General features: G+C 46.1%; 1 protein-coding gene across 1 annotated transcript in view; it reads right to left on the reverse strand.

Moving 5' to 3' along the window:
- The window catches only part of LOC144145841 (erythroferrone-like), a 54,098-nt gene extending 28,037 nt beyond the window's left edge, over positions 1–26,061 (reverse strand). Inside the window, exon 1 of the mRNA XM_077677631.1 lies at positions 25,235–26,061. Coding sequence (XP_077533757.1) covers positions 25,235–25,480 — 246 coding nt within the window. The 5' untranslated portion in view covers positions 25,481–26,061. The remainder of the gene's footprint in view (positions 1–25,234) is intronic.
- Between the last annotated feature and the right edge of the window lie 570 nt (positions 26,062–26,631).

Consider the following 26,631-nt stretch of genomic DNA (forward strand, 5'->3'; position numbering starts at 1 on the left):
CTTATAAAAAATTCGGAATTTGCACCCCTAGAGCAACGAGGCATGCCGTTGTGGAGGGCTCCAGGTCAATTGAAGTCACCTGGGGATCTTCCCTCAGATCTCGTACATCGATCTTCTCGGATCTCTCGGATCTCGTTGTTTTTTTAACACGAAAGTGTTTATTCCGGGATACACAAAGATTCCACTAATGTCATATCCGTCACGTAAATGACTCCAGTACAACGAAACAAGCGGCCTGTAAAGGGTGCACCCCTGCACACAGGGTCTTCTTGCGGGGAAGCAACCTTTAGTACTAAAAAGTACGTTATACTTAGGGTTGTTCGTTTTCGGGTTTTGTATTTTAACACGAAAGTGTTTTATGCCGGGATATACCTAGATTTCCCTGACAACATATCCGTCATGGAAATGACACCAGTACACATTTGCCGACGTGATCCGCCAGCAGGACGTCGCTCGCCAAGCGCCCCTACAAGACAGCCGCCGACCCACAGATCATGCTCGGCTGCAGGTTTCGCTGCACATGACACTGTCATGTTTTACAGATTCCTTAGACCGAGCAACCAACCACAGTTTTTTGCCCCTATCGTACATAGTAACGAGGTTAACATCCGACGACCCTCGTAGCCAGTGGGGCAACGGATTTGCAACTGATTGATCTAAGAAGAGATCTTTATTGTCATTCCCCGGTTATAACTCTTCAGCTGCAAGGTAGTTGCGTTAATAATACGAAATCATGAGCAAACAACTTGGTAGGTAGGAAATCCAAATTCCTTGTGTCACAAAATGGCCGACGGGCTAACAAATAAAAAACAGGAGAATCGAGTTCAAAGGTAAGTCTGGTTAAGTTGGTCGGAGTGCGATTCGAACCATGGACTTCCAGAATACCACACCTACACGCATCGCCAAGACCACCACCGCTTTTTTTTTTTTTCGTTTATACCTGTCCTTGGCATACAAGTCACACAACCAAAACTCGTTTACAAAGTCTGGAAAGACACCAGCATGTCACTTGCTCGTGTGTCATTGTTAAAAAGGCCGAAGGCTTGCCACACTTTCCAACTCGTTCAACCAATCAGGCGGTCAAAGTAGTGCTTCATACTCTTCTAATACGTATTGTACAATTTCTCAGAACAACTCTCTGCTCAGTCTTACGTCAACATCATTTTGGCGAACTGTTATTCGAGATTTCCGTAAGCTATTCAGTGCCAGTAATATCAAAAGGCCATACGGGACGCCGCTGTCGTTTTCATCGGCCAAGAACCTTATGCAATAGGTATTCAACAGGAAATCACTTTTCAGCGTTCTTTTCAAAACGTTCCAAAGCAACACACTGTGCAAAAACTCTATGAACACGTGCTATACTGTCTCTGGCTTCATACAAAGCAAACAGTCAGGAACCCCGGGGGAACAAACTTTGTACGATCATCCACGATTTAACAGGCAATACGTTCGAGGGTGACTTAAAGAAAAAAAGATTTGACATAAGGCGGCACCGCCATTTATTTCACACGTTGCCATTTCCTTCATCTTGCCCTGGCCCTGCCAAGACCACCAAGGCCCTGCGAATCTGGCGGACCAAAAGTGGACCTACTGAAGCCTTTTACATAGAAACGGGTGTCGTACACAGCTAACATGAATCATTTGAGCCGTATAATTAAAGAAGGAGCACTAAGGTCAGTAGGAAAGCGTGTTTCAGCTAGATGACATCGCTTCTTGACGAGACGACAGAGATTCGGCTGTCAAGACAAAGGAGGTGCAAATTGAGAGAAACGGAAGGTGATAATGACGGGGAAAAAAACGGTGGCACGGACCAGCACGAACACGTCTTTCGCATATAGTGCGAAAAAACATTTAGACGATGGCACGGAACGCTTTACCGTCAATATAAAATAAACCCTTTCGAATAACAATGCCAAGACGTGACGAAAATGAGGGCCTCAGGGTCTTTTGAGAAACTTTGTTGTCTGGCTGTTACGAGCTAAAACTCACTCAATACGTACATATTTAGAGAAAAAATATTTGAAATCTCAACGCACATTTTCCGAGCATGGGAAAGGTCATTAAAAGTCCAGCTTCAATGATTGGAACAATTGTTCTAGATTGTAGAACCGGATTGTAGTCACAGCAGTATGGGAATCTAAGTTGTGGAAGTGATTGATAGTCGAATGCTGATCCTATTTCGTCGTAATGACGCAAATTAAGTCGACACTGCGAAACCTCGTCTTCATTCAGTGAGATATGAGGTCAAGGGAAACAAATAGCTAGCATACCGATCGAAAACCTTCCCACACAGTCGTAGAAAGAACGGCTATTAACACACCGTCCTTTCTTTTCAGCCATTCTTCTATATCTAAGGAAGAGCGGCATAGCGAAAGCAGCGCAGAAGAGTGATGACCGCCCCTGGGTCGATAATCAACGAACTAGCTGCAGTCCCGATCAATGCATCCCTTGGGAGCCTTCGATCGCCTCCTGCTTTTCCCTCGTTCACCGTGGTATCGCGCAAGCCACCGCTGAGCACTCATTGATTTCTTGGCGGCGACTGGACGACGCCGGTCTAATGTAGAAAAGAAAGGTCGGTGTTCGTCTTAGTCGGCTACAACAATGCACGCGCTAATTGCGGCGGCCGATAAGCAGGGCAGAACGACGTCGGTGAAGGCTGCGGCTTGGAAGGGGTTAAAAAAAGAACCCCGATTTCGCCAGTATTAAGTTCTGGGCTCCTGCTCACCGCGTGTACGTAAACACTTGTCATGCTGTGTCATGCAAGCCTGTGGTCTAAGACGGGGTCAAAAATGTGGAAGGGGAAAATTTCATGGGGTAACATTAAAGACAAAGCTTCGTGTATCTCGCCAGTTTTGCGACGCCCTCTTTATCGAGGACTTTACGCCGAGCAATGAACGCTAGTTGTGCAGTCCGCCGGCCCGAGGCACTAAAACTGCAACCTCTGTTTACGCTTTAAAGAAACAGTCGACCGCCACACTCAGGATATCCCCTATAAACAAGAGAGAAGAACAGAAAACAGCCCAAATTAAAAAAAAAAACATTTTTTTTGTTTAAGTCTCAGCAGACCCTACTGCCGGTAATGGCCACAAACTAACGGTTTGGGTCGCCTAAGAAATTTCGCTACCTCTCGCTTTTTGCTACACCTTCGTGTCCTGTATTTTGATATTTATTTATATGTCTAGTGCTTCGTTCTTTGTTTTTGTTTTCTCTCACCTGACGTTGTATATATGTCACATCTTATTCTTGCCCATGTGTTATATATTTATGTAAGCCCTCTACCCTATCCCCCTATTCCTATGTACTCTTTCCTTCCTATCCCACCTCCCCTACACCAGCAGGCGTTACGGTGTCGCCCCTAGGCGAGACAATTTACGCCTGTTAATGAATTTTCCTTTCTTTTTTCTGTACAATAAATACATACATAAATACATGCCTTCTCAAGGCACAATTGTAGATTTCACTGTATTTTTAATCATGCACGGCATTACAAACAATGTTACATCTGACACATCTTGTAGAAACAATAGCAGCACCCGCCGTGGTGTCAGTGTTTAAGGCGTTGTGATGCTGAGCCCAAGGACTCGGGTTCGATCCCGGCCACGGTGGCCGCTTTTCTGATGGAGCTGAAAAGCAAAAGCGCCCGTGTGTCGATATTTTGGGGCAGGTTAGGGGTCCCCACGTGACCAAAGTTTATCCTGGGCCCTTCAGAGTTCTTCTATATAGCTTCCTCCAGGAGCTATATACAAGAACTTTATACAAGATCTATATAGATGGGTCTGCGGCGCGTCTCGTAGCCAAGGTGTAGCTTGGGCGCGTTAAACCCCCCAATCAACCAAATCGCCAGAAAAAGTAGCAGCAGCAGACCTTGTGAACCCTAACGCGATATCGAGGTTCAGCTTCCCCACAATGCACTCGAGGGACCAATACATGCTGCCAGAAAAGCAAATTCGGCGAATGACAGCGAAGTACATACTATTTGACCCCCAAATGTGGTGGCACTGCTCAATGCTAAATGTCATGCTTGCATTGCGTCATGCGACAGCGCGGACCTAACTTTCGCATGAACGGCACAGTCATTCGTCGCATTTATCTTTTGGATCTATGGATTGGTCAACATTGTGGGGAAGTTGAACTGCCTGGTTGTCTTAGCGTAGGTATTGTAAGGTTTAATTACACACATACACATTATGGTCATCAATAATGTCCACTTCACGATGAAGGCCCTCTCCGTGGCAGTCTAAACGCCCCTACCCTGTGCGGTCGTGGTCCAACTTTTGGCTCTCGATTTTTGCCATCTCATCCCTCCATCGTGTTAGTCGTCTTCCCTCACTTGTAGTCCTGTCTCTCGGCACTAATTCTGTTACTTACATTTTCCTATTGTCAATCTTCAATACTGAAGGCCCGACGAAAGTCCACTTCTAAACGAAGCTCATGCTATGGTTTCGTGTATTTTCAATGTTTGCGAACAAGGCCTCCTGAGGCTCCACAACGCGAGGCGTTGGAAAACGAACGCCCCGATGTCTGAGCTACTAGCGTGCAGTCACACTCAAGGTCCCACGCTGTTTAAAACATGGCAGAGACCTCAAGCTTATACGTCTCATCACTTGGACATTCGTTCTGAGTGCGATAGCTATCAATGGGCACCATTTTCAAGATCATTAGTCAAAATAAGTGGGTGGTGGCCTTTGTTACGAGTGACGTCCACCAACGATTCATGGTGTGAGTGAGTGAGTGAGTGAGTGAGTGAGTGAGTGAGTGAGTGAGTGAGTGAGTGAGTGAGTGAGTGAGTGAGTGAGTGAGTGAGTGAGTGAGTGAGTGAGTGAGTGAGTGAGTGAGTGAGTGAAATGAAAAAGCAATGTGTGTGAAAATCTTGTTTCTCAGAAAACTCTATCCCTCACCCCCAATCACCACCCAACCTACGAGTGGTGGGCGTGGCAGCTGAACAGCACCGAACTCTCAGTCGAAAGGACCTAGGGACTTTTGAAGGCGGTAGGGCCTTCACACGTCGGCATCCCACGGATAATATGACGCCAAAGATTTTTTCCCAGCAGCACACGTGTGTCGTAGTGCAGCCGACTTCAAGGGAGTTGGTGTATGGCTGAGCAAAAAAAAAGGCGTTTTTTTTTTTAGATTTTTCACGTGGTAGTTACGGGAATTTTTTATACATTGCGCACAGGGGTAGCAAGCCTATCGCGAACGGTGTGACAAAGAATGCTGTCCGCACGTGAAGTGCCCGAATTAAAATCCGAAAGACAGTAGCTACTCACCTCAACAAAACGTAGCCTAAAATCAAAACGTCAAGGCATTTCGGCGTTGTTCGAAAGGGACCTAGAGACGTGGAAACGGTTGTACCAGGTAATCTGTGAAGAACAATTTCCAGGGTAGGATATAGTTCAAGAAATAACGGTTTCGAAACGGGGAACTGCGGGCACAACGCAACCACAAGAGGAGGGGAAAAGAGTACACGTGCGCAGTTTCACACAATAAACCTATTATACCGACTCTCTCAGGTTGTTCAGGGTGCTCTAAGTAGGAATGAGGAATTTGTAAGTGCGCACGCGCAGGAGCAGATGGTTGTTAAAGAGAAGATTAAGAAAGGGCAACCCCGACACGCGCCGTCAAATCAACAAGAGGTATTTATTTATGTATTTCTTTTTTCAACTGGAAGAATTTGTGAAGCCCTCTTGTCATTTCCCTATCCAGGACAGCTTCCGAAAACTTGGACTATCGAACAAGCTGGTTACGCCCACTAATAACCCTTAAGCATCTTTGCAGTGTCTAGAGTGCCGCGCGATGGCATTCGAACATTTAGGACTGGCCTAGCACTGGACGAAGCGTCTGTCGTTGTAGTGCAGACATTTATGGAAGCCAGTGCCTTTTTCTGATTCCTGGTCGGCCACCTCTTTGTCTGCGTTGCAGCAGGATTGGACATGTGTGGAGACAGTGCCGAACACATCGGTGCCGCGAGGTACGATATGATCACACCGCTGAGAGATGCGCAATGACGTACGCTGACAAGCTCCGCCAAAGTCAGGAACCATCGACTGATGAGGACCTCTCCGCCCATGTAATGGACGTCACGGAGGTCGTTGATGCGACAGGGGAGATTAGCCAGTTGATGCTGTCGAAAAATGTGATGGCTGTGCCTACGGCTCCTTCGTACGTAATTACGTAAGCTGCTCCAACGGGATGGCAAGTGTCACAGCATTGCACGCTACCACACTTACTGTGAGAAGACTCAGGAACAGGAGAAGAGTTTCAGCTCTTGCGTCTCCTTAAACGGATGGACGTAAGCATCTCCGCTATTCAGGAGACAAAGCTTTGTAGTGATGAGGACACAGCGGCGGATTTAGAGCGCTTTTTAGAACATTATAGTGTATGCGTCACTCATTCCGCAGGCATGTCTGGCGGATGCTTCGTTTTCATCAGCAAGCAAGTAGGGTTTTCTTGCCTCTCCTGCAGTGTAGATACTTCCGGGCGTTTGATTTGCTGTGACCTTGTCCTTGGGGGTGTTGCATGGCGTATCATTTGCCTCCATGCAGCAGTTATTGTCGAGAACGTGATTTATTTTTCCTGTCGCTGGGAAAGCTCCTTTGAACACAATGAAAGGTTCTCTTTATGGGTGATTTCAACTGTTTCCTCAGTGAGCATGATCGCTTTCGACCAGCTGCGCGCTATGATCCAGTGCAGCCACACTGGCCGATTTACTGCACGAGCATGGTCTTGATGATGTCGGTCAGATGAAAGGAAGTGCAGTGCACTTTACTCATTTTCAGTGCAGTTCAAATACCCGCCTTGACAGGATATATATATATCAGCAGAGGAAGTTTTTGGAGTTGCGGACTATAATGTACGTCCAATATTTTTTTACTGACCACTGTATGGTCTCAATCTACTTCGGTAGGTCAAGACCTCGTAACATGCCGACTCAATAGGACCTGCGGAAACTTAATACCTCTCTACTGGCTGATGAATTTTTTTGCAAAGGGGTATCTGATTGCTTACACAGTATTCTCGCAACTCCAGAGCTATCTCTGTATCAGACATGGGATCTCTTTAAACAGGAAGTTACGAATGATGCAATAGAGGAGCCCGCTCGCCTTTCGTTTTTAAAACGCTGTCTTGTACGTGAACTTTCCCGTACATTGGTGGCACTTCACGAACTGGAAGCAGTCAATGCGGGATAAGCTTTGGAAGAAATTGGGATTGTTAAATGACAACTGCAAAAATATGTAACAGAAAAATATCATGGTGCCGTAATTCGGTCCAGAACTGAAAGGTTCTTTGATAGTTATCCTTCTCGCCAGTGTTTTATTGAAGAGCGCCAATCCGCACTTGCAAAGGAGATAATTGAAATTTATTATAAAGGTGTTCGGTATACTCAAGCAAATGAAATTGTCGGTGCTTTCCACACACATTACAGCATGCTATTTTGGGGGCTCCAGTATTAAACTCGGCTTTTAAAGTCCCATTCTCTAATTGGCTTACTTCCCAGGCTTACAGATGACCAGTGCATGATGGTGTCAGGCCCTATTACACTGGAGGAAGTTAAGGATGCCATCTCCGCGCTTAAGACTAACACGACCCCGGGGCCGGATGGTCCTGGTGGTGAGTTCTACCAGACGTTTTCTGGTATCCTTGCTCCAGTTCTCCAGGACGTATTTACGGCTGCCTATGATCATAATATCTTGCCGCCAACGTTTTATTCAGGACACACGGTGCTAATCCCCGAAACTGTGGATGCAGAGAAATTAAGGTATGTAGGGGGTTACCGACCAATCTCCCTCTGCAACGTTGAGTACAAAATATTTGCAAAAATCTTATCCAGGCGCCTTCAATTTGTAATCACTAGTTTAGTGGGGTCTCACCAAACTTGCGGTATTCGGGGCAGGAGTATTCATACAAATATTCATATTGCTCGTTCTGTCTTGGAGTGCGTGTCCGATTCGGTAGATCAGGTGGACCTAAAACAAATTGATCTTGCAAAAGCGTTTGATCGGGTTTCTCATGATTTATTATTCGCACTTCCGGCAGCAGTCAACTTAGTTTATGTGTTATTTAAGGGCATCAAGCTGTGCTATAATCGCTGCACTACACAGCTTATCGTCAATCGTATTTTGCCGATTGCGATCAAGTCGTCTGTGAGGCAAGGCTGCCCCCTGTCACCGGTACTGTTCGCATTATACCTCGAACCTCTTTGTCTCAGCATTCAGCAGAGCCAAATAATGAAAGGTTTTCGCGTGCAATCGAGCGAGTTAAGGTGCTCGCTTATTCAGATGATATAGCGTATTTTTGCGCTGACAAAAGGAGTGTCCAGGAAGCCCTTACAGTTACTAAGCAGTTCTGTGATGTGTTTGGAGCGGATGTTAATATAGAAAAAAACTACGGGATTTTGGATCGGACAATAGGGAACGAATTCCATCCAGATTCGCAGGTATCACGTGGGATAGGGCTCCACCCCAGTACCACGGCGTTCTGTTACATCAAATACGGAACACAGGGCCTAATTGGTCGTCAGCCCTCACGCAAGTTAAGCGCGCATCGCAGGCATGGACTGGGCGAGACCTTTCTGTGTTTCCACGTGCAAGAGTGGGTAATGTCTTCCTTGCTACAAAGCTCCTTTATGTGCTGCAAGTGCTTCACTGTGCGCGATCAAAAGTTCAGGCCCTACATAGAGTTTTTGCAACATTTGTGTGGGGTTCTCAATGGGAACCTATGCGCAGGTACAACTTGTTTCTTCCTTTAAAAGCTTTAAAAGCAGGGGGTGTTGTGCTCATGAATTTGTTTGTGCACCAACTTCCCTCGTTTTTTTCGTCTACAAATTGGTTGATCACCCAATTTTACTAACTGCACTTGAGTAGCGCATAAATTTCCATGTGCCTTTTTTGCTTATATGTACAGGCGAAGTCAATACGAAGCCTCCATGGGGATTTCTCAAAGAGGTCGTGGAGTCATTCAACTTTCTTACCGCGCGGTTTTCCTTGGAATATCTGTTCAGCTTGTCAAGGGAAACTATAACGAGCACTCTTATTGAAAGTCTATTCTCGGTGCCTGTTTATCGCCAGCTTTACCAAGGCCACCAGAAAAGCAATGTTTTAAAACGCGTAATGAGCATGTGTATCCTGCCAAATGCAAAATCATTTTTCTTCAAGCTTCATTCTTCCACACTCCAAGTTAAGACATGGCTGCGCGAAAAGGGAATGTCTATTGCTTGGTCGGTCAATTGTCGCCTGTGTAATTGACCAGAGACAATTGATCATTGTTTTGTGTTGTGCCAGGACGCTCTCTTCTTATGGGATCTTTTGCAGCGGACACTAAAAAAGGACATCGACATCACCCCGTACACCATTCGCTTCCTGCCATTTGAAGATGTTAACCGGGTGCCATTTGACGTTTTCGTTCTCCTAGGATTGTTTAGCTTGTGGAAGTTCCGCATGACTGATCGGCTTGCGGAACCCCCTAGGCCGACAAAGCGCATTTTTCGGGAACAGGTGGCGTTGGTGCGGAGCGTTTATGCTGCGCAGAGTGATCCACCGGAGTCGCTGTGCTGTCTCTTTTGGATGCGTGCGTTTGCTTGCCCGAGTTTTGACATGGTGCCGATCTTTGTTCGACTTATGTCCTTCCCCTTTCCTGCCTATAATGTTTATATTGTGTGTTAGGTGTCTTGTCTGAGTTTTCTAAAGTTTTCTCAAATTTCCATGTAATAAAGAAAAAAAAAGTCGTTGTAGTGCAGAGGATCCGTCTTCGCTTCTTGATTCAGGGGAGGTGGTTCGAAACCGGCTTTTCCCGCGGTTTTTTTTTTTTCTCGTGTTTAAAATGAACTCAAATTTTTACGGCGTAGGTTATTTCTGGTGTATTAAAATATTTATTTGTGTCCGTTAGGTCATGTTATGGTATGCTTAGGTTAGGTTGCCTAGCTTACGTTATCTAGAGCGATGTAGTGCCCGACGCGGAAATTTTGTTACAAAAACACCGGTGGACGTCGACACAGTGGAGTGCTTATAATACCGTCGGACGGCACTCTAGACACGCGCTTTAACTAACATTAGTTTCAGTGGTGACGCTATGCGGCGACGACACTATCAGCGCTATTTTCACTCCTGTTTATATCTCACTCTTCAATATACGCTGTTTCAAATCTCGCTTTGAAAAGCGTTGCCGACACTTTCTATACTTCGGCCTAAAATAAATCCGATTCAACCCGCAAGGGATAAAAAAATACTTGCCACTTTTTTTTTGCACACATTTTTTTTTCTTCTAAAGCATAAAAAGTCATCGAGCGTGTCGGAAACGCTGGCCTTGCAATTTTCGCTCGGCTATTCCTTCTTTTTTGCTTACTGTCATTTTTATCTGTACAGATTTTCTTCCCTTGTTATTATTCCCCACCGGGGCATTTATGCTCCCTCAAACAATAAAGACTCTCTTTCTCTTCTTCTTCTTCTTCTTCTTCTTCTTCTTCTTCTTGTTCTTCTTCTTATTCTTCTACAGTATTCGCACCACGCATCCCCTCTTCCGTATGCTGCCAACGAGAGCGTTAAGATTACAACGTTTCCGTACGCACATATTCACCCTTTTCTCATTCCTGCTGCACTTAGCTACTGCCTTTAGAATGGTCTTCTTGCATATCTCTAATTCTGTTTTGAGTACGAGGAACGAAATAAACAGCGCCGCATAGAAGTCGTGCTGGCAGGGTAACAAAGTAGAACAGCCATCTTCTGTCGTGTTTCTCGTCGTCTTTGTTTGTGCCCAGACGGTCGTCGCTTGGCAAGGAACTCGTGCATCCTTGGCTCTCGTCCAAATTAGGTCCTAAGAGTGTTTTGATAGTCGCGCTGAGCTGTTTTCAAGCGTGGTTGTGTAAATGTGATAACTGCCTTTGTAGGGAACCACTTTCATCGGAACAGCTTCTAACTGAGCTTTTCTTTTTTCTCTTTTTAATCCTGGAGCCACCCGTAACAACAAAGTAACGGTCGTGTTAAGAAACAAATTGCCGCTATTCAAGTTTACGCAGTCCATGAATGCATAGTATACAATACTTTTTTTAAGTGCAATGCACTTTATAAGCGACCCCAAACCATCCACCGCCGGCGGCGTTGGCGTCCGCAGTGCTCCTCTATATTTGAAAAAGAAACAGCATCCGGCGCCAGGTTTCGATCCGAGGACTTTGCGGCCGCAGCGCGACGCGCTACCGACCAAGCCACGGACGCGACGGTGATATCAGTGTTAGACGCGCCTTATATCTTTAACGCATTCAAACTACGTCGTCAGCGGCGTGCGTTGGCGACTCAGCGGCGTTATAGCGGCTTGATAACTGCGTGGTGTACACGTGATACTACAAACCCGATGGAAGAGATGGAAGAGAAGGCGGCGAGGCGGTGGGCTGCGGGGGCCGAGCGCAAGCGCCGCAAGCGGGCCGACAACCGTGCATTCGCACTTTCACATTCTCCCCCTCGGGGAAATGCGGGGGAATTTTTCATGCATGCGACTCGGATATTTTGCTGTTGTATAGATCCTACAAGCGGAGTTGATTTAAAGAAGGCCTAATGTATTTTCTAGCGCTTGTACGTAACGGCTGCTGGCATCGTTTTAGTTCAAAGCTTGGTTATACTAGAGCTGCGTCCAACGGTTTCAATCTTACACGCATCCTAGAATTGCACAGGCATGAACGGATAAAAACCACACAATAATAAATGCTAAAAATGGCCTTAATTTTTGGTTTACCCAAAGTTTTTTTTTCTCTCTCTCTTTTCTGTAGCAGCATCAAAAACCTCATCAAGAATTATGTAATGTGGTACGGCATGATTTCGAAACATATTCCAAGCTGCGGGTTCCTTCAACCGACACTAAACTCGCATTACTTTTAAGCATTAGCTCAAGTCTACAGGCTGTCATCTCGGATTTGAACCGGCATTCGCGGTATTGGTAAAATCGGCTTATTAAACGCCTTACCGCTTCGTGCATGATGTTAACGTCTTTCGCAAGGCATGTCACCGCAATTCCCCGCTCCCTTTATTGCGGCACCACCTCCTCCCATCCACAGTCTACTCTGCCGAAACTACTGATGCAAGGACAAGCTCGCTGTTTCACAAAGGTGATTGGCTCAATCCGCCCACGTGTAGTGACGGCCTCAAACTTTAAATATTAGCAGGAATCAAGTCTGCCGTGAGAATAATGTAAAACGACACTGGGCAGAGGGAGGCTTTCTCGCTATCTGTATGTGGCGCAGACAATGCTCGAACAGGGGTCGCCGCTGCTATACCACTGTGCCGCTGCTGCTTCTTTCATTGCTTTGACGTCACGCTCATCTTGCTCATCTTACGAAGGCCACGTGCGTCACCTTGACGCTCAGGTTACCAAGCAACGTGAATTTCGTAGACGGATGGAAGGCTAATTGGCGGCGCAGAGCTTTCTATTAAAACGCGCCTGATTCTTCAACATAAAGTGCGGGCAAATTCGTTGCGTGGGAGTCGGCCGCACTTTGGGAATCTTATGCAATGTTTGTTGGGCGAGTGCCTAAAAATATTTCGGGCAGCTTTACAATAGGCCCTGCTTCTGACAGCGAGACGCGCCCAATAAGGCGTGCAGTCATTGGGGAGAAATCGCTCGAAACGTTTCAAGAAAAGCAATTCATTAATAAAAGTCGTATTCCACGTTTGTATGTAAGATCGTGCTTACGTCTTATTTCCAACCCCCTCAGAAGGCAGATTTACGACACCGAAGGCGAATTTCTTTTTTTCTTCTGTAGAGTGAAGAGAATAAACGGCGGAGGATAGGAGCTTTTTTTCGTCTATTCGATAAGTAGTTCGTTTGCACGGCTTGCCGCAGCAGAAAGATGTTTAAAATAAAGAGATGAAAGGAATTAGGCTGCCGTTTTTTACGGATGACGCGTGCTTAGGACTTCGCGTTCTACGGAGCCTAATAATGAACAGACGTCCCCTTTTAAAACCTCCCGTGCAGTATTCTTTTTTCTAATTAGAATGTATCGAGGAACTGAAGTTCTGGCATTTTTCCAAGGCTTGTTTTGTAAGCTCCAACCGAACCGTACGCCCATTTCGTTTTTGTTTTGTTTGTTTTTTTTTGTCATAAAAGGTATGTTGTTGGGGCTTTGTGTATATGCGCGCCCATACCACACGATTAACCCAGGTTGCACCAGCTTTTTCATCAAAGCAAGAAAAAACACAACGACGGAGAATATTCAATGTTTTTTTTAATTAACATTTTCTTCACTTCTCCGAAAAGACCCGCTGCGGGGGCACAATGGCTAAGGCGCTGGGCTGCTGAGCCCAAGGACGCGGGTTCGATTCCCGGCCGCGGCGGCCGCTTTTCTGATGGAGGCGACAGGCAAGAAACGCCCGTGTGCACGAGATTTCGGCGCACGTTAAAGATCCCCAGGTGGTCAAAATTAATACGGAGCCCTCCACTACGGTGCGCCTCATCGCATGCGTTGCGTCGGCTGGTTAAACCCTACAATCAATCAATTAATCAATCAATCACTCAATCAGTTACTCACTCACTCACTCACTCACTCAATCAATCAATCAATCAATCAATCAATCAATCAATCAATCAATCAATCAATCAATCAATCAATCAATCAACTTTTCCAAAAAGTTTTAAAAGATAGTTTAAATTTTTAAATGTATGAGCAAAGTTGTCCAACGACGTGTCTTTCTGAAATATTCTATTCTTTTCATCTTTTTAATGAAAACTACCAATATGTATTTTTAACAATTAGTGGCAACAATAACAAAAAAGTCAATTTTTTTCGTGTTGCACGCGCAGAAGCTATGCCTAGAGTATGATTAGGGCCGTAGTGGCAGGATAGAAATTAATTTAAACTAGCTGTTTATCTTTATCGTGCGTGGAAATCAAGATTTGCGGGCGTTCTCGGTTCTGGCCTCCATCAAAGAAGCAACCTCGGGGGCTGGAATCGATCCCACCTTGGGCTCAGCAGCACAACGCCTTAGCCACTGAACCACCGCGATATAGGTTGTGATAATAAAATCGGTTTCCTCTCATCGCGTTCAGCTGCGGGTTGCTATAGAATCAATTGACAGCTGTTGTAAAACAGAATTGGGCGTTGAAAGGCTTGTAGATGTACGATGAAAATTGCCGGCGTATGTGGGGGAAGGCAAAACTGAATAATACTGTGCGGCACGAAAAAATTCAGGTTCAGGCAAAAAAAAAAAAAAAAAGCATGGGTTATGCCTCCCTATCAGCGAAGAATCGTGAGAGTGTGATTACCGATTCCCGTTTCTGATGCCGCGAGGACTCGCTTCAATCCCCGAAACATCTGAACTGACCTAAGCATTTGGTTCCTCATGCCTGTGTTATAAACGCCCACGAAAAATATGCACAAAAACTTGAAATACAATATTCAGCCCTATATACCACTATTTTCTTAGGCGTAGCACCGACACCCACCGAGACAAGGACTAATTAGGGAAAACAAACTTTCATATTTCGTTCGACAGAAACGTTAAACAAAATTGTGAAAGTTGTAAGTTTTGCGTTGATGAAAATTCATTGAAACAGCAAATCAAACAATTATTGCTCACTGACAACGTGCGGTTTCTTGAACAGCTTAGTCTTTTGTACGAGTTTTGTTCTCCTACTATTTACAGCATCACGTAGAGATTGATGAGCCTTTTTCGTGTGCTTTTTATACCGCGCCTTGCTAAATAGAAAACATGCTGTCCCTTGCACTGATTATAAAAAGGTACTTCTCGACGTGCCTTTTTTGTTTATTTGTCCGTCATTTGTCTTGCAGTTAGTATATGAGCGCGTTTTTTTGTGTCGAACTGTGTATAAGTGTGTGTATATGTATACGTGCACAAATATGCATTCTTTTTATTTTCGATGACGCAGAGTTCCCTCAACTTTTGTGCAGTGATTTTTTGTTGTTGTTGTTTTGTTTTTGTTTTTTGCTCACCTCATTTCTCACTCTCTTCCTAGTTGCTTTATCCTTTTTTTCTTATTCCCCTATTTATGAAAACAATTACCTCTGTTGGATTACATACAAAGACAAGTGTACTGAGATATACGTCGCAGACACAGTGTGTAGGAGGCTGAAAACCTCCGTAAGGCCGCCGTTTGTGCTTTTAGTCCCGGTCTCCTCTCGCTCAGACAAGAAATAAAGAGTTTTTTTTAATTTAATTTCAAGATTCTTTGGGCCGTGGTAAAGGCAATTCATATCCTAAAAAAAGACATTCATGTGGACTTTGTAACCGGCCATTTTTTATCCTGTTCTTCTTCCTATATTTATTTTATTTCAACCTCACAATATTTTGCGAGCAGTGAATTCAAATGCGGTTATACAATAAAACCGCGGGGAATGTAGAATCCGCTTTCGTTCTGTGCTGTGCTGCAGCTTCGAGAAGTTAAAGAAGCACTTAACTAAAGAGACACTTTCCATCATACTCTCCTCATGCTGCAATGATACCGAAAAAAAAGGAACGTAGCTGCTTCTATCGAGTCCCATTTCATGTCCACGATTTTTGTGGCAAGCCATTAATTTCGACGGCTAATTACTCTGGAATTGCTGAGTGTTTTGCCATGTTATATGTGGAAACCGGCTCTCCGTACATTTACAACGTTTATGCGGTACTCCGACTAGGTTTAAAAGAAGATTAAAGATATTCTATACTCGCAGAGCATTCTGATGAATAATTACACCAACCTGATGAATTCCTGAAAAACCTCTTGCTAAGTTCGTTTTTGAGGTGTTAAAAGCTTGCTTTGCGAAGTGTAGCTTTTATTGTAACAATCCCGCTAGCTTCCTCTAACCAGCCTCTCACTTCCGGGATTGCTGAGTGTGCAAGAAAGCGTATTTTTGGGGAGGCGTTATCGCGTCTCTTAGCGGCAACATGACGCAATACACGGACGAAAGCAACATAAACTATACAAAACCACCCTAACTACAAAAAATTAAACTTAATATTTAAGCGCCAAGTCATGTCACACAGTCTTCTCCCGTTCGAGCGCTGTTTCTTTTTTATATCAGTGTATATCAACAAGCCAGCGCTAATACCCTTTTTAAATATATAGCAGCTAAAACCAAGCTAAGATGCGCAAAACGACCCCAAGTGCAAAAAAAAAACAGTAACACGCAAATTCTTATCGCAGCCGTCTCACCAAGGCCTTCACCAAGCAAGATTTGGCACATCTGAAACCTTTCATTAAAGAAAGATCATCCTGACGTTTGAGAACGTTTTATTCAAACGACCCGGGTGTATGTTAAAATGTAACGCGATAATAACGTTTAGTACTGTGAAAATTCTCTGTTGGAGTAACACAGGCAAAAGGCCGACTTGTGGGTTCTTTCCTTCCTGTTTCCTTTCAGCTTTCTAAAGAAGGTGGCGCACTAACGCTGGGCTCGGATGTCAAGTACACGCGTAAGGCCCGACAAGGCATGAACTGCGTAAGTTCAACGTTCATTAGCCCCATTCGTCAGTAAACGAAAATGCATGCCTCTTTGACTCGACAGCGCCGTCGCGTTTCTAAAAAAAAATTGTCCTCGTTGACTCCTCCGCCTTTCTGCATATCATAAGGAGAACAAAAGAAACGGCGACTTTCTGCGTTAAAAGGGGGCGTCGGCTGCAATCAAAGAAGACGCGCAGCGGAAACACGAAGCCGGGGAAACTCTTGACGCCGATCCAATCTTCGATCGGACCCTGGCGCCGGCCTTGCTCCAACGCTCTCTCAATTGTCGCCGCCGCCGCCGCCGCCGCGGGCTCGGTGCTGCTCAAGCTGACACCTCTTCGTCTTCTCTCCTCGTCGTCACCGTTCTTTTTATCGACATGCGTGGTGCCAAAGGCGTTACCGACTCGGGAAGCAGCATCCCTGTTTTCCGAGCAAACAGCCCGGCCGCCGGCGCTACGTTCTCAGTTCGTGCTATTGAAAGGCGCGGGTTGCAGTAGCGGAAGCAGCGACGGTATAGCATTTGAGCCCCTGATTGCGTTCGCGGAGGGAACACAAAATCGCCCGCTGCGCGTAGCGTTCACTTCGATGAACGATCCGCAGACAGTACCATGTCGAGCGTGTTTTTAAGCCTTGTTTTTCAGTGAGCTTTCAACGGGACACTAGAAAAAAAAAATGTAATAATGAAACCGTTCGCCCGGGAAAGGCTCGAGTAAACTGAGCTTGAGTTGGAAAGGACGCTGAAAGTTGGGTTCTTGGAAGAAATCGGGCAGCCGTGAAAAAAACTCGAGGGACAGGCTTTGTTTAGAAGTGTTTTTTTTTTTTCCGCTCTCGTGGCGCCTTTTGTGTGTGTGTGTGTGTGTCGTGTTATTCTCCTATTTGCACTGCCGTTCATTAAACGAACGGCCGTGCCTGCTTACACGTCCTAGCGTTCAACGTGCTCGGTATTGCTCCGCATCCCCAAATGAAGAAAGACGGGGCCTGTCTTCGTTGCAGCAGTCTAGGCGGGAGATTTGAACTCTGTCGTAGTGTCACGTACGGAACTCCGAACGAAGAAACTTGAGTTTATCTTTGTGTATGAGCCGTCACTCTGTTAAACATGGCTCCGCAAGTAACATTTACTTTTTTGTCTCGGACTAACGCTGCCGACTGATTGCACCGCAGGCTCTTTCTTGTGCAAATCCGTCCACAGCACCCGCGCAGAAAAATTTGTACGAATGTAGCCGCCCGTCCTTATTGCAGTACTAATTTTTTTGTTATTTTAAAATAAAGTTTTTCACCTTAATTGTGTCGAGGCCCGTCTTTGTTCGCCTTTTTGTTAAGCTGTATTTCTGGAATTTACGATCAGTTGGGCTGTAAACCGTGATAAGTAATTTTCATGCTTTCTGACGAAGTCGAAAACCCAAAAAGCCCGTGTATTTGAGATTTCGGTGCAAGTTAAAGATCCCCAGGTGGTTAAATTAATCGGGAGCCTCCACTACGCTAGCTTCTGCAGCGTCCGTGCGTTAAACCTCACAATTAATCAACCAGTCTGAAATGAAAAGGAAACGCTAGTAAAAGGAAACGCTAGTTTGAAGTGAACGCCTTACGTGAACGCCTTCTTTAAATATAACGGTCACCAGGCTCAGCCCTTTTAAGCCAGTGGCTTTCGCAAGATTTCGTTTTAAGAGAAAATTGTGGGGGGCGCCAATCAAGAGAGAGAGAGAGAGAGAAAGAGAGAGTCTGTCAATGCAGAAAAATCTTAGAAGCCCTTTAAAATAAATAAAAACAGAAAAACCTACACAAGGAAGAAATGCGAAATTAAGAGTGAATCCTTCGAGCATGCCATAGGCGTACTCTGTATCCCCTTCCAATCGCTTTCTTACAGTTTTGTTTCGATGCCCTTCGGGGGCGTTGAAAATGCCTGTTTGTAAGTGCAGACATGGAAATTATGTAGGGTAAGTGTGCAGCTTGCAGCAGAAGCATAAATATTGATAGCAATTTTGTACTGACAAGCAAAGGTCTCTTCCCTGCCCCTCGAGGTTCCGAAATTTTCATCCTTAGACTCTTTTGCAAATACTATCCAGCAGCTCCCCCACCCCCCACCCCCTTCCCGCCTATATAGAGGAAATAGTATGCATCCTTTTATGGAACGAACAGGGACGAACGGCTGATGCAGTCGATCGAAGTAAAAGAAATGATAGGTTGTGCAAGCGCCTGCGCAACGACAATTTCCTGAGTCTCCTATATCGTAGTGCCATCCTATGACGAACTGAACAATGCCAGGTTAGGTGCTGAAAATCGGCGGGTGTGGAAGTGATGGGGTGCAGCATTGCCGCCAACATACACCTCTTCCCAATTTCCCATACAAATGGACTTTCATACACTTCCCCCTCCCCACCCGGTCCTTTACTGCACACTGTTTTATTCGAAGCGGTCTTGCACCAGCTATGAAGCCGTGAGTCTCCTTTCTTCGCTTCACTCTGAACCCTCAAGACTTATCATGCCGTCCCAAATCTTCCACCCGACTCAATTCTGAGATTCCAACGGACCCGAAGACATCCCAGACTACAAATCCCTTTACACCCCTTTCTCCTACTTGACCGAGAGCCTCCCGCTCTAATGAAAGCTCTCTCTCTCTCTCTCTCTCTCTCTCTCTCTCTCTCTCTCTCTCTCTCTCTCTCTCTCTCTCTCTCTCTCTCTCTCTCTCTCTCTCTCTCTCTCTCTCTCTCTCTCTCTCTCTCCAAAAAGGGATCTGTATTGCGGCATCCCGCAAGGCAAACCATCAAGGAGGCACTTTATAATGTCCCGGCGGATGACCGATTTCTGTGTTTAGCTTTTGGTGCGCGATGCGCAATAACTTGGCCCAATTCGAGCCGTTCGTAGCAATCACTAGTCGCCCGGATGCGCTGCAGTGAAAGGTACTTACAAGAGTTGCAAGATTTTCTGATCTATTAATCTATGCATCGACGTCATGTGCCGGCCCTTGAGCCTGCTTAGTTGTTACGAGCGCCCTCTTAACAAGCAAAGTGTCAGCGCATGCCAGTAGACGGCAGGTGAGTCTGGGCCACTGCCCTCTGCACGGCAATCGAAACCCCTGGAATTTACAACCGTTTCGTGAACTTGGCAAACGAATAGCGGTACGCACGCAGTCACTGAAACCACGCTTCCATCCGGCTGTTCTTCGTCGTTGTTAGCGTCCGGCTTATTTCTAACGGTCTCCCCACATAGCCCTCGCGTTTTGTCCGCGGACGCTCGCTACGCTTAGGCCTAAGATACGCGTCTTTTCAAGATGTTCCACGAGTCGCCGCTAACAAGGTGCTCGTTTAAATGTTATACAGTTCCTGCATACAAGCACGGCTTGGTCCTTGTTACTGGGGCTGGCATTTTCCCCCCTTACGCATGGTCTGTATAGTTGTCGGCAATGACGAACAAATGGCAAAATAGCACGGAGAAAGGAAAGCTGGGCCGATGGAATCGCTTGATCCAGCTATCATCCCAGCGAGAACAAGAACTCGTACGCCGACCATTGCACCGTGAAGAGCGCAGTACACGCGCTACCTTCTGGTTATGCTGCAAAACTTTCACTGGTCACTTTATCCGCACCGTCAGTGAAACTTGTCGAGTATCGCAATCCCTAGAGCCCTACGTGCGGCCTCTGTCGACAACTATCGCTAGGAAGGTCACCATAAACTCGCCAACGGTGATGCACCCGCAATATCCCCCTTTCACAAAACCTCACACAACCTTAGTTGTAACCAGGCGTGGGTCACGTTTGTTCCGAGGAGGGGGTCAGCTTCTATAAGTGATGGTGATAATAAGGAGGACGAGGATTGTAACATTTTTTATCCACCGCAATTTCGTAAAGCCAAAACACAAAAAAAAAACAGAAAAAAATCATCAACTAGACGTTTCCTAGACATCTTCCGGATATCTTCATAACTAGACATCTTTCTGGGAGTATACATTCAAAAATTAAGGAGGGGGGGGGGAGGAGGGGGGTTTAGGACATCCGGACCGCCCCTCTGGATCCGCCAATGCTTGTGGCTTACTACGGGTTGATAATAAATCGTCCACGTGCCATCCGTCGTCCCCGCAGTCACAGCATTTATCACCACAAAAGCCATCTTTCCTAACAAGTGGGACTGTTGAGCGAATAATTTTAATTTTTTTTTTTCGCAACTCTCCAAACCAAGCCGAGTCAAGCCGTTCACAACTCTGCAGAGCCTTGTCAACTTTTTGATCCGCCTCCCACCAAAGCGAGGCTCGCTGTGCGTGACCTCCACAAATCCAAAGAATGCCCGGACTGTGTGTACCTTTCGCGCAAGAGAGGCAAAGAAGATTCTCGAATGATCCACTTTGCAATTCAAAACTTGGAAGAATTACGGTGAGCGGCGTGCCGTCTAGCTGCATATGGGATGAGCCGAGTCAACTTTTCCCCTCCTCTCCCCCCCAACTCCTCAAATACCGGCAGTGTCCCGCACTGGGCCCGGGAAACGTTTCGCAAGGTTCGTGCGCGTATGTCGTCGGCATACTTGAACTTTCTCGTTCGCCACGAAACCGCTGCCCCTGCGTTGCTGTCGCTCGCTGCGCCGGCGAAATGACCATATGTAGATTCTGAAACTGCGCAATGTGTAGTTGACCTCGACTTGGAGCCGTCCATAACGGGCACAAATGGTTTTCAGATCCTACGCTTGCATTGGAACTTCTTGAAATCAATGCGTAATAGTGGGATTTCGTGGAACGGGGGGGCCAGCGATCGCGATAGTTGGCATACTCGACGGGGCACTGCACCTTAGTGCAAAGTACTTTTTCTTTTGTCATTCTTCTTGGGGCATTGGAATCCGGCATGATTGCCGGCACTTCAGTTTTTTCCACGAAATCTCGCCATTACGCATTGATTTCAAGGAGTAATACCAACGCAAACGTAGGATCTGGAAATCCTTTGTGCCTGTTATCGATGGCCCCAAACTGAGGTTAACTACACATTGCGCAGTTTTCGACTTTACATTCGCCCATTTCGCAGGCGCTTCTCTCGAACAGCGCTGGACACCGCCAGAATAAGGAAAGTCTTGAGGAGCAGGAACGGGAGAAGTTCATCGGCTTACCCGCCATGCAGCTGGACGGCCCGTCCCTTGCCGTAATTCTTCCCCGTTTTGAGTTTAGACGGGCGTCGGAATGATCTCCATTTTCTGGGCTGCTGTAATTTCAAAGCTACTAAAAATTATTTTTTAAACAAACAAGAATGCGGTCGCCCTTGACAGATGTCACTTGAAGAGTGAAAGCGACGAAAAATGTCCTTGTGTAAATAGACGTGACCGAACGCGGTTACTAGGTGGCGGTAAGCGAATGATTCTATAGTGCAAAAGCTTAGGGGTGAAATGTCAGTAAAGTAGATTTTAACAACCACTCGCTGGCCTTTTTTCCGCACGTTTCTTATTTCGAAGGTTATCCAACGCAACACGATCGTTACTTTTGACAAACATTTCTCACCGAAGCCTCGCAATGGGCTAAATGTCCTGAGCCGCTTATTTTTTTCTCTTTGAAGGGCTTTTGTCAGAGTCTGCAAAATGGCTATTCAAATTACGTAATTCCAACCGTTCAGCTGTAAAAATGAAAGCACTAGCTCACGATACCGCTCTTGCGATTGGATCAATTGGAATTTAAATTTTTGCTGCTGTTGTTTGCGTCAAATGTTTGGTTTAGTGCAGCTCTTGATGTCGTGTGCGCTGTCACGTGGATCGGTTTATGGCTCCGTATTATTATTAATAACAATAGGAATATTAATATATTTAACTTATATTCTCGGAAGGGGTAAATAATGTTCCGGCCTGACAAAGCCAAAAAGAGCCTTGATACACATGGTCCAGCAATCGGCCAAGAAAATGAAGGCGATAAACGTATCAAACAATAAAACAACACAGCAAAATATTACAAATCGCATTGCTCATGGTCTCAGGCATTACTCACGCTTCTTTTTTCTGTGTTAATACATGAACGAAAAAATCTAACCAAGGGCTTTCAACGTTTGTTTCAGGTGACAATTTAGAGTTACAGTAAACAAGTCTCGCGTCTCATCAAAAATAACAGGGACATGCAAATTATTTGTTGCTTTCTGGTATCTGGTCCAATAATGGCGAACAGAAAAATTGGGTTCGTTTCTTAACACTCGCGGTACCACGTGCGAGGTTGAACACGATCTTCTATAGAAAGCACTGACTACCACATCGAAATATTTACGTAACGTCCCACAAAGTTTCGAAACGTAAAATACTATCCTGTCGTGGTATCCAATTACGCGGCAGGTAGGGGCTTTTCTGACGAAATTTTTAATTACGCGTGCTATTTTTTGTCACTGTGCACGACGCATGGGAGTTGTCAATGTAGCCACTTTGCATGTATGCACGGGAAGATTACCTTGTTATTAGTGCAAATGTCAGCCCAATGACAATTGGTCCTCCCCGATTTGCTTGTTATCGTAAATAGCCGAATAAAACCTCACTTGGACAACATAGTTGACTAATTAAACCGTAAAATAGTAGTGAGCTGGGAATTCGGTACAGTGACATCTTGGCAGCAGCGCAATGGTACAAATGAAGCAGACAATCAATCAATCAATCAATCAATCAATCAATCAATCAATCAATCAATCAATCAATCAATCAATCAATCAATCAATCAATCAATCAATCAATCAATCAATCAATCAAGAGCTTTATTATCACAAGACAGGAAAAAGGTTTACAGACTATTTGGACCGATAGCCAGGAGGCTAGTTACCAAGACGAGCGCTGGCTGACAACAACAGGTTTTCCCGCTCAGTTTAATCCAATCGCCACACAATTTATTTCAGGTGCCATGTAATTTAATCCAAGCGTCATCTAATGTAATCCAAAAGCCATCTAATTTAATCTGAGTTCCAACCAGTTTATTCTGGTCGCCAACGAAATTATTCCAGTTGTTAGAGGCGCAGCTTTGCGGACTTTGTTATGCGTGTTGTGGTGGAAACGGGGTGTTTCTTGATTCGTTTTGTGCAAAATATCTTATCCGCACAGCTTAATGGACATTTACTGACATGCAGAGACCAAGACAGCGGTCTTTTTTTATTCGCTGGTGCCGCGTACTGTGAGCTCACGTCAAAAGTATCGTCTGCTCCGCGCGTTACAATTCCTTCGGAAGTTCCTTTGATAAAAACACGTTTAACTGCCCTTTGCGTTCCGATTTTCAATCAATGAATGCGTTTCTGCAGTGTAAAGAATTATTTCCATATTATAATATCGTCTGCTCGCGCCAGAACTATCGGCTACTCGCGAAATAATACGTTGGCAAGTCTGCCGGCGTAACAATACGTGAGCAGACGATAGGTCTGCCGATCTCGCAGACGCTCAGCACGCGACACCAACGGATCAAACAAGATCGCTCTCATGGTCTGCTGGTGTTAGTAGTTGTCCACTAAGCTGTGAGCATAAGATATCTTGCACATATTGGATCAAGAAACACCACGGTTCCACCCCAACTCGCGCAACAAAGTCCGCAAAGCTGCGCCTAATTTCGCACAAGACACTCCTGAAGGACCTTCAGACAGATAGATTAATTTGGTTGGCGACCGGATTAAATTGGTTGCCACTTGGATTAAATTCGCTGGCACCTCGATTAAATTAGATGGTGTTTGGCATAAATTAGATGGCGCTTGGATTAACTTAGTTGGCGCCTGGAATAAATTGTATGGCGATTGGATCAAATCGAGCGGGAAAACCTTTAGTTTTATCGTGTCATGCAATGAACGCTTAACTAGTAGCATTCAACGATTGAACTAGTTTTGAGTCAGCGCTCGTCTTGTCTGCTTCAAGTGTACTTCTCGTAGCTGTTGCCAAATTGTCTCTAATTAAATATTTTGATTGGCTTTCGATGTGTTCCCTTTTTCTAACCATACTTGACTTCGTTTTCCCCGAAGTACACACAGATGTCTCGGCTATTAAAACAGCTCTGCAAAAATCCGCTTCGCTTTGCCTACCAAAGTACATTACAACGGGAACACCCATTACGTATACTTGTCGAGGGCAAAAATCTTCGGCGATATTAGAAATTTTGAAAGTACGTGCACAAATATCAATGTTACCTTACGATTTAGAACCTTACTGTAACACATTCTCAGCAGCTCCTTGAGCAAGAAATGTTTTTTGAACTCTGGGGCTGCTTTAAAGAAAGCGCATTCCAGACCCGAAAAGTGTTCAAGACCTTATGCGAACATGTTCTTTACTTTAACGACACCTGCTTGCCCAGAATGACAGGACTACCATTACTACGTTTCCCTGTCATCTTTATTCGGCTTTGTTGCCGTTACGTTTATTGATTTCAAATTAATGAGCGTCTCTTGTTCAGTTACAGCAACATCAGGACCTTATTTTTTGGCACCTCTATTTTCGGCCTATGCCCTAGTTAGTTTCAGCAAAGGTATGCCGCTGGTGGGCAGTATAAGCAATGAAAAAAAATATACACAATCTGCGACTGAATTATAGAACACTGTTGATGGGTTACACATGTGGTTTGTAAGGCCGCCCTTCGCGGCCTAACAGGGCACATTGTCGGTGTCAACTTCTCTAAAAGAACAGTCCACACAATCAGCTACTTTCACTTTTTGGCTATCCGCGATACCTCCACCTTTCTAAGCGATAAAGTTCAATCCATTCGCTGGTGTTATCGACATAGAACTACCGAGAACTTCCAGCTCGTCGCAACGGGGTGAGATCACATTGCGTCACACGAAAGAGGCGGCTAAAACCGCGAATCGCTAAAGACGCCTTCAGCCGTGAAGCAAGGCCAAGTTTCGCCTACTTACCAGCTTTCTCGAAGAGGAAGTGGCGCCGCCACCAGTCCTGGAAGAACTCCCACGCCTCGTCGAAGTCTCTCTCGCCCTGCGGTCGAAGTCCTCGAGCGGAGGCCCCTCCGTAACGTTCGCTACAAACGCCGGCGCCAACGTCGTCGTCATGCCGGGAGCTACAGTCGAGGCCGCTGTAACGGCAACGGCCACAGCCGCCGCCACCGCGGCTGCGCACAGTACCGTCGCTACGCCGCAGGACACCATGAGCAAGCGTCTACGCCGCTGGCGTTGTCTCTTGCTCGCAAGCGGCTGCCCTTCTGGAGCCGTCGTAGCCCGATCTTTAGGCTTAGCGCCCCGAAACTATTAGGCTTAAGTTCCGATCGGACTCGTGCCTCCCCTTGGTTTCGAAACGCACCTGCACACTGTCGAGCTACTACACGACTATCCGCAGTCGCACGTGGCCGTGGGAAAGACCTGTGCTCGTTGTCGTCTTGTGCCCGCCGATACGGCAAGAATGAATCGACCAGGAGAAGACAGGGGGAGAAAACTTAAAAGGGGCTTTTGGCGGGAGAGGGAGAAGGGTGAACTGTTTTTCCCGGGGATTAGGGAGGTGCGCCGATTCCTCCTTTTTTGTCCATCCGCTCTCCTTTGTCATCCATCGTCGGAGCAGCCGTGGTCCCCGCCGGGAAGAAGACGCAGCGCGTTCCTTGCAAGGAGGAGCAACGACACCTGCGAAAAGAACAACCACCGCGTGGAATTGCGCTCTGGCGCGCGGCTGCCGGCTTTTGTCCTGCCCAGTTCGACCGCACGCGCGCGCGTGCGTTCTCGTCATTGTTTGCTTCGGTTTTTGCCCTTCTCGAGAAGGAGAGGCAGTGGCGGTGCTTGTGTCCCCGCGCCTCCCTTACTACGGTGTTTCCCTTTGTCGGAAGGCGGCGCGAAGCCGCCTTTGCACGTGCGCCTGGAAAAACTCCGCGCCACCGCCGCCGGCTTGGCACGGTGGATGAAGCGGCAGCGCGCCATTGTTCCCGCAGCTTGCCTCGCCTGCACTGTTAGTGGAGGGTTTCCTTTAGCGCTGCACCTGTGCCCTCACACGTCCCCAACGACCGCCGGGAGGGGCCGCGAAACCGCTGCGGACGACGACGTTTCGAGAGTTGGCCACCACGCTGCCGCTCGAAAAGGGGCGGCCCCAAGGGACCCACCCTGTCGACACCTCTATTCAAAGCTGAGAGCCTTCTCTCCCTGTCTTTTATCTCAGTAACCTGCCGTTTGCAACTCCGTACACTGGTGGGGCTGTAAATGCGTCGATCATCCTGATTGTGACGCAGTAAGATTGACCTCATCCTTAAACCAGAAGAAACATTCGATGACGTCGACCCCTATTAGCACCCGTAAACAGTGCCTTATTTTCCACGTAT

The sequence above is a fragment of the Haemaphysalis longicornis genome, unplaced genomic scaffold, assembly GCF_048455015.1.
Source record: "Haemaphysalis longicornis isolate Haplotype H1 unplaced genomic scaffold, Haemaphysalis longicornis Haplotype H1 scaffold_7, whole genome shotgun sequence".
In the NCBI taxonomy this organism is placed as follows: Eukaryota; Metazoa; Arthropoda; class Arachnida; order Ixodida; family Ixodidae; genus Haemaphysalis; species Haemaphysalis longicornis.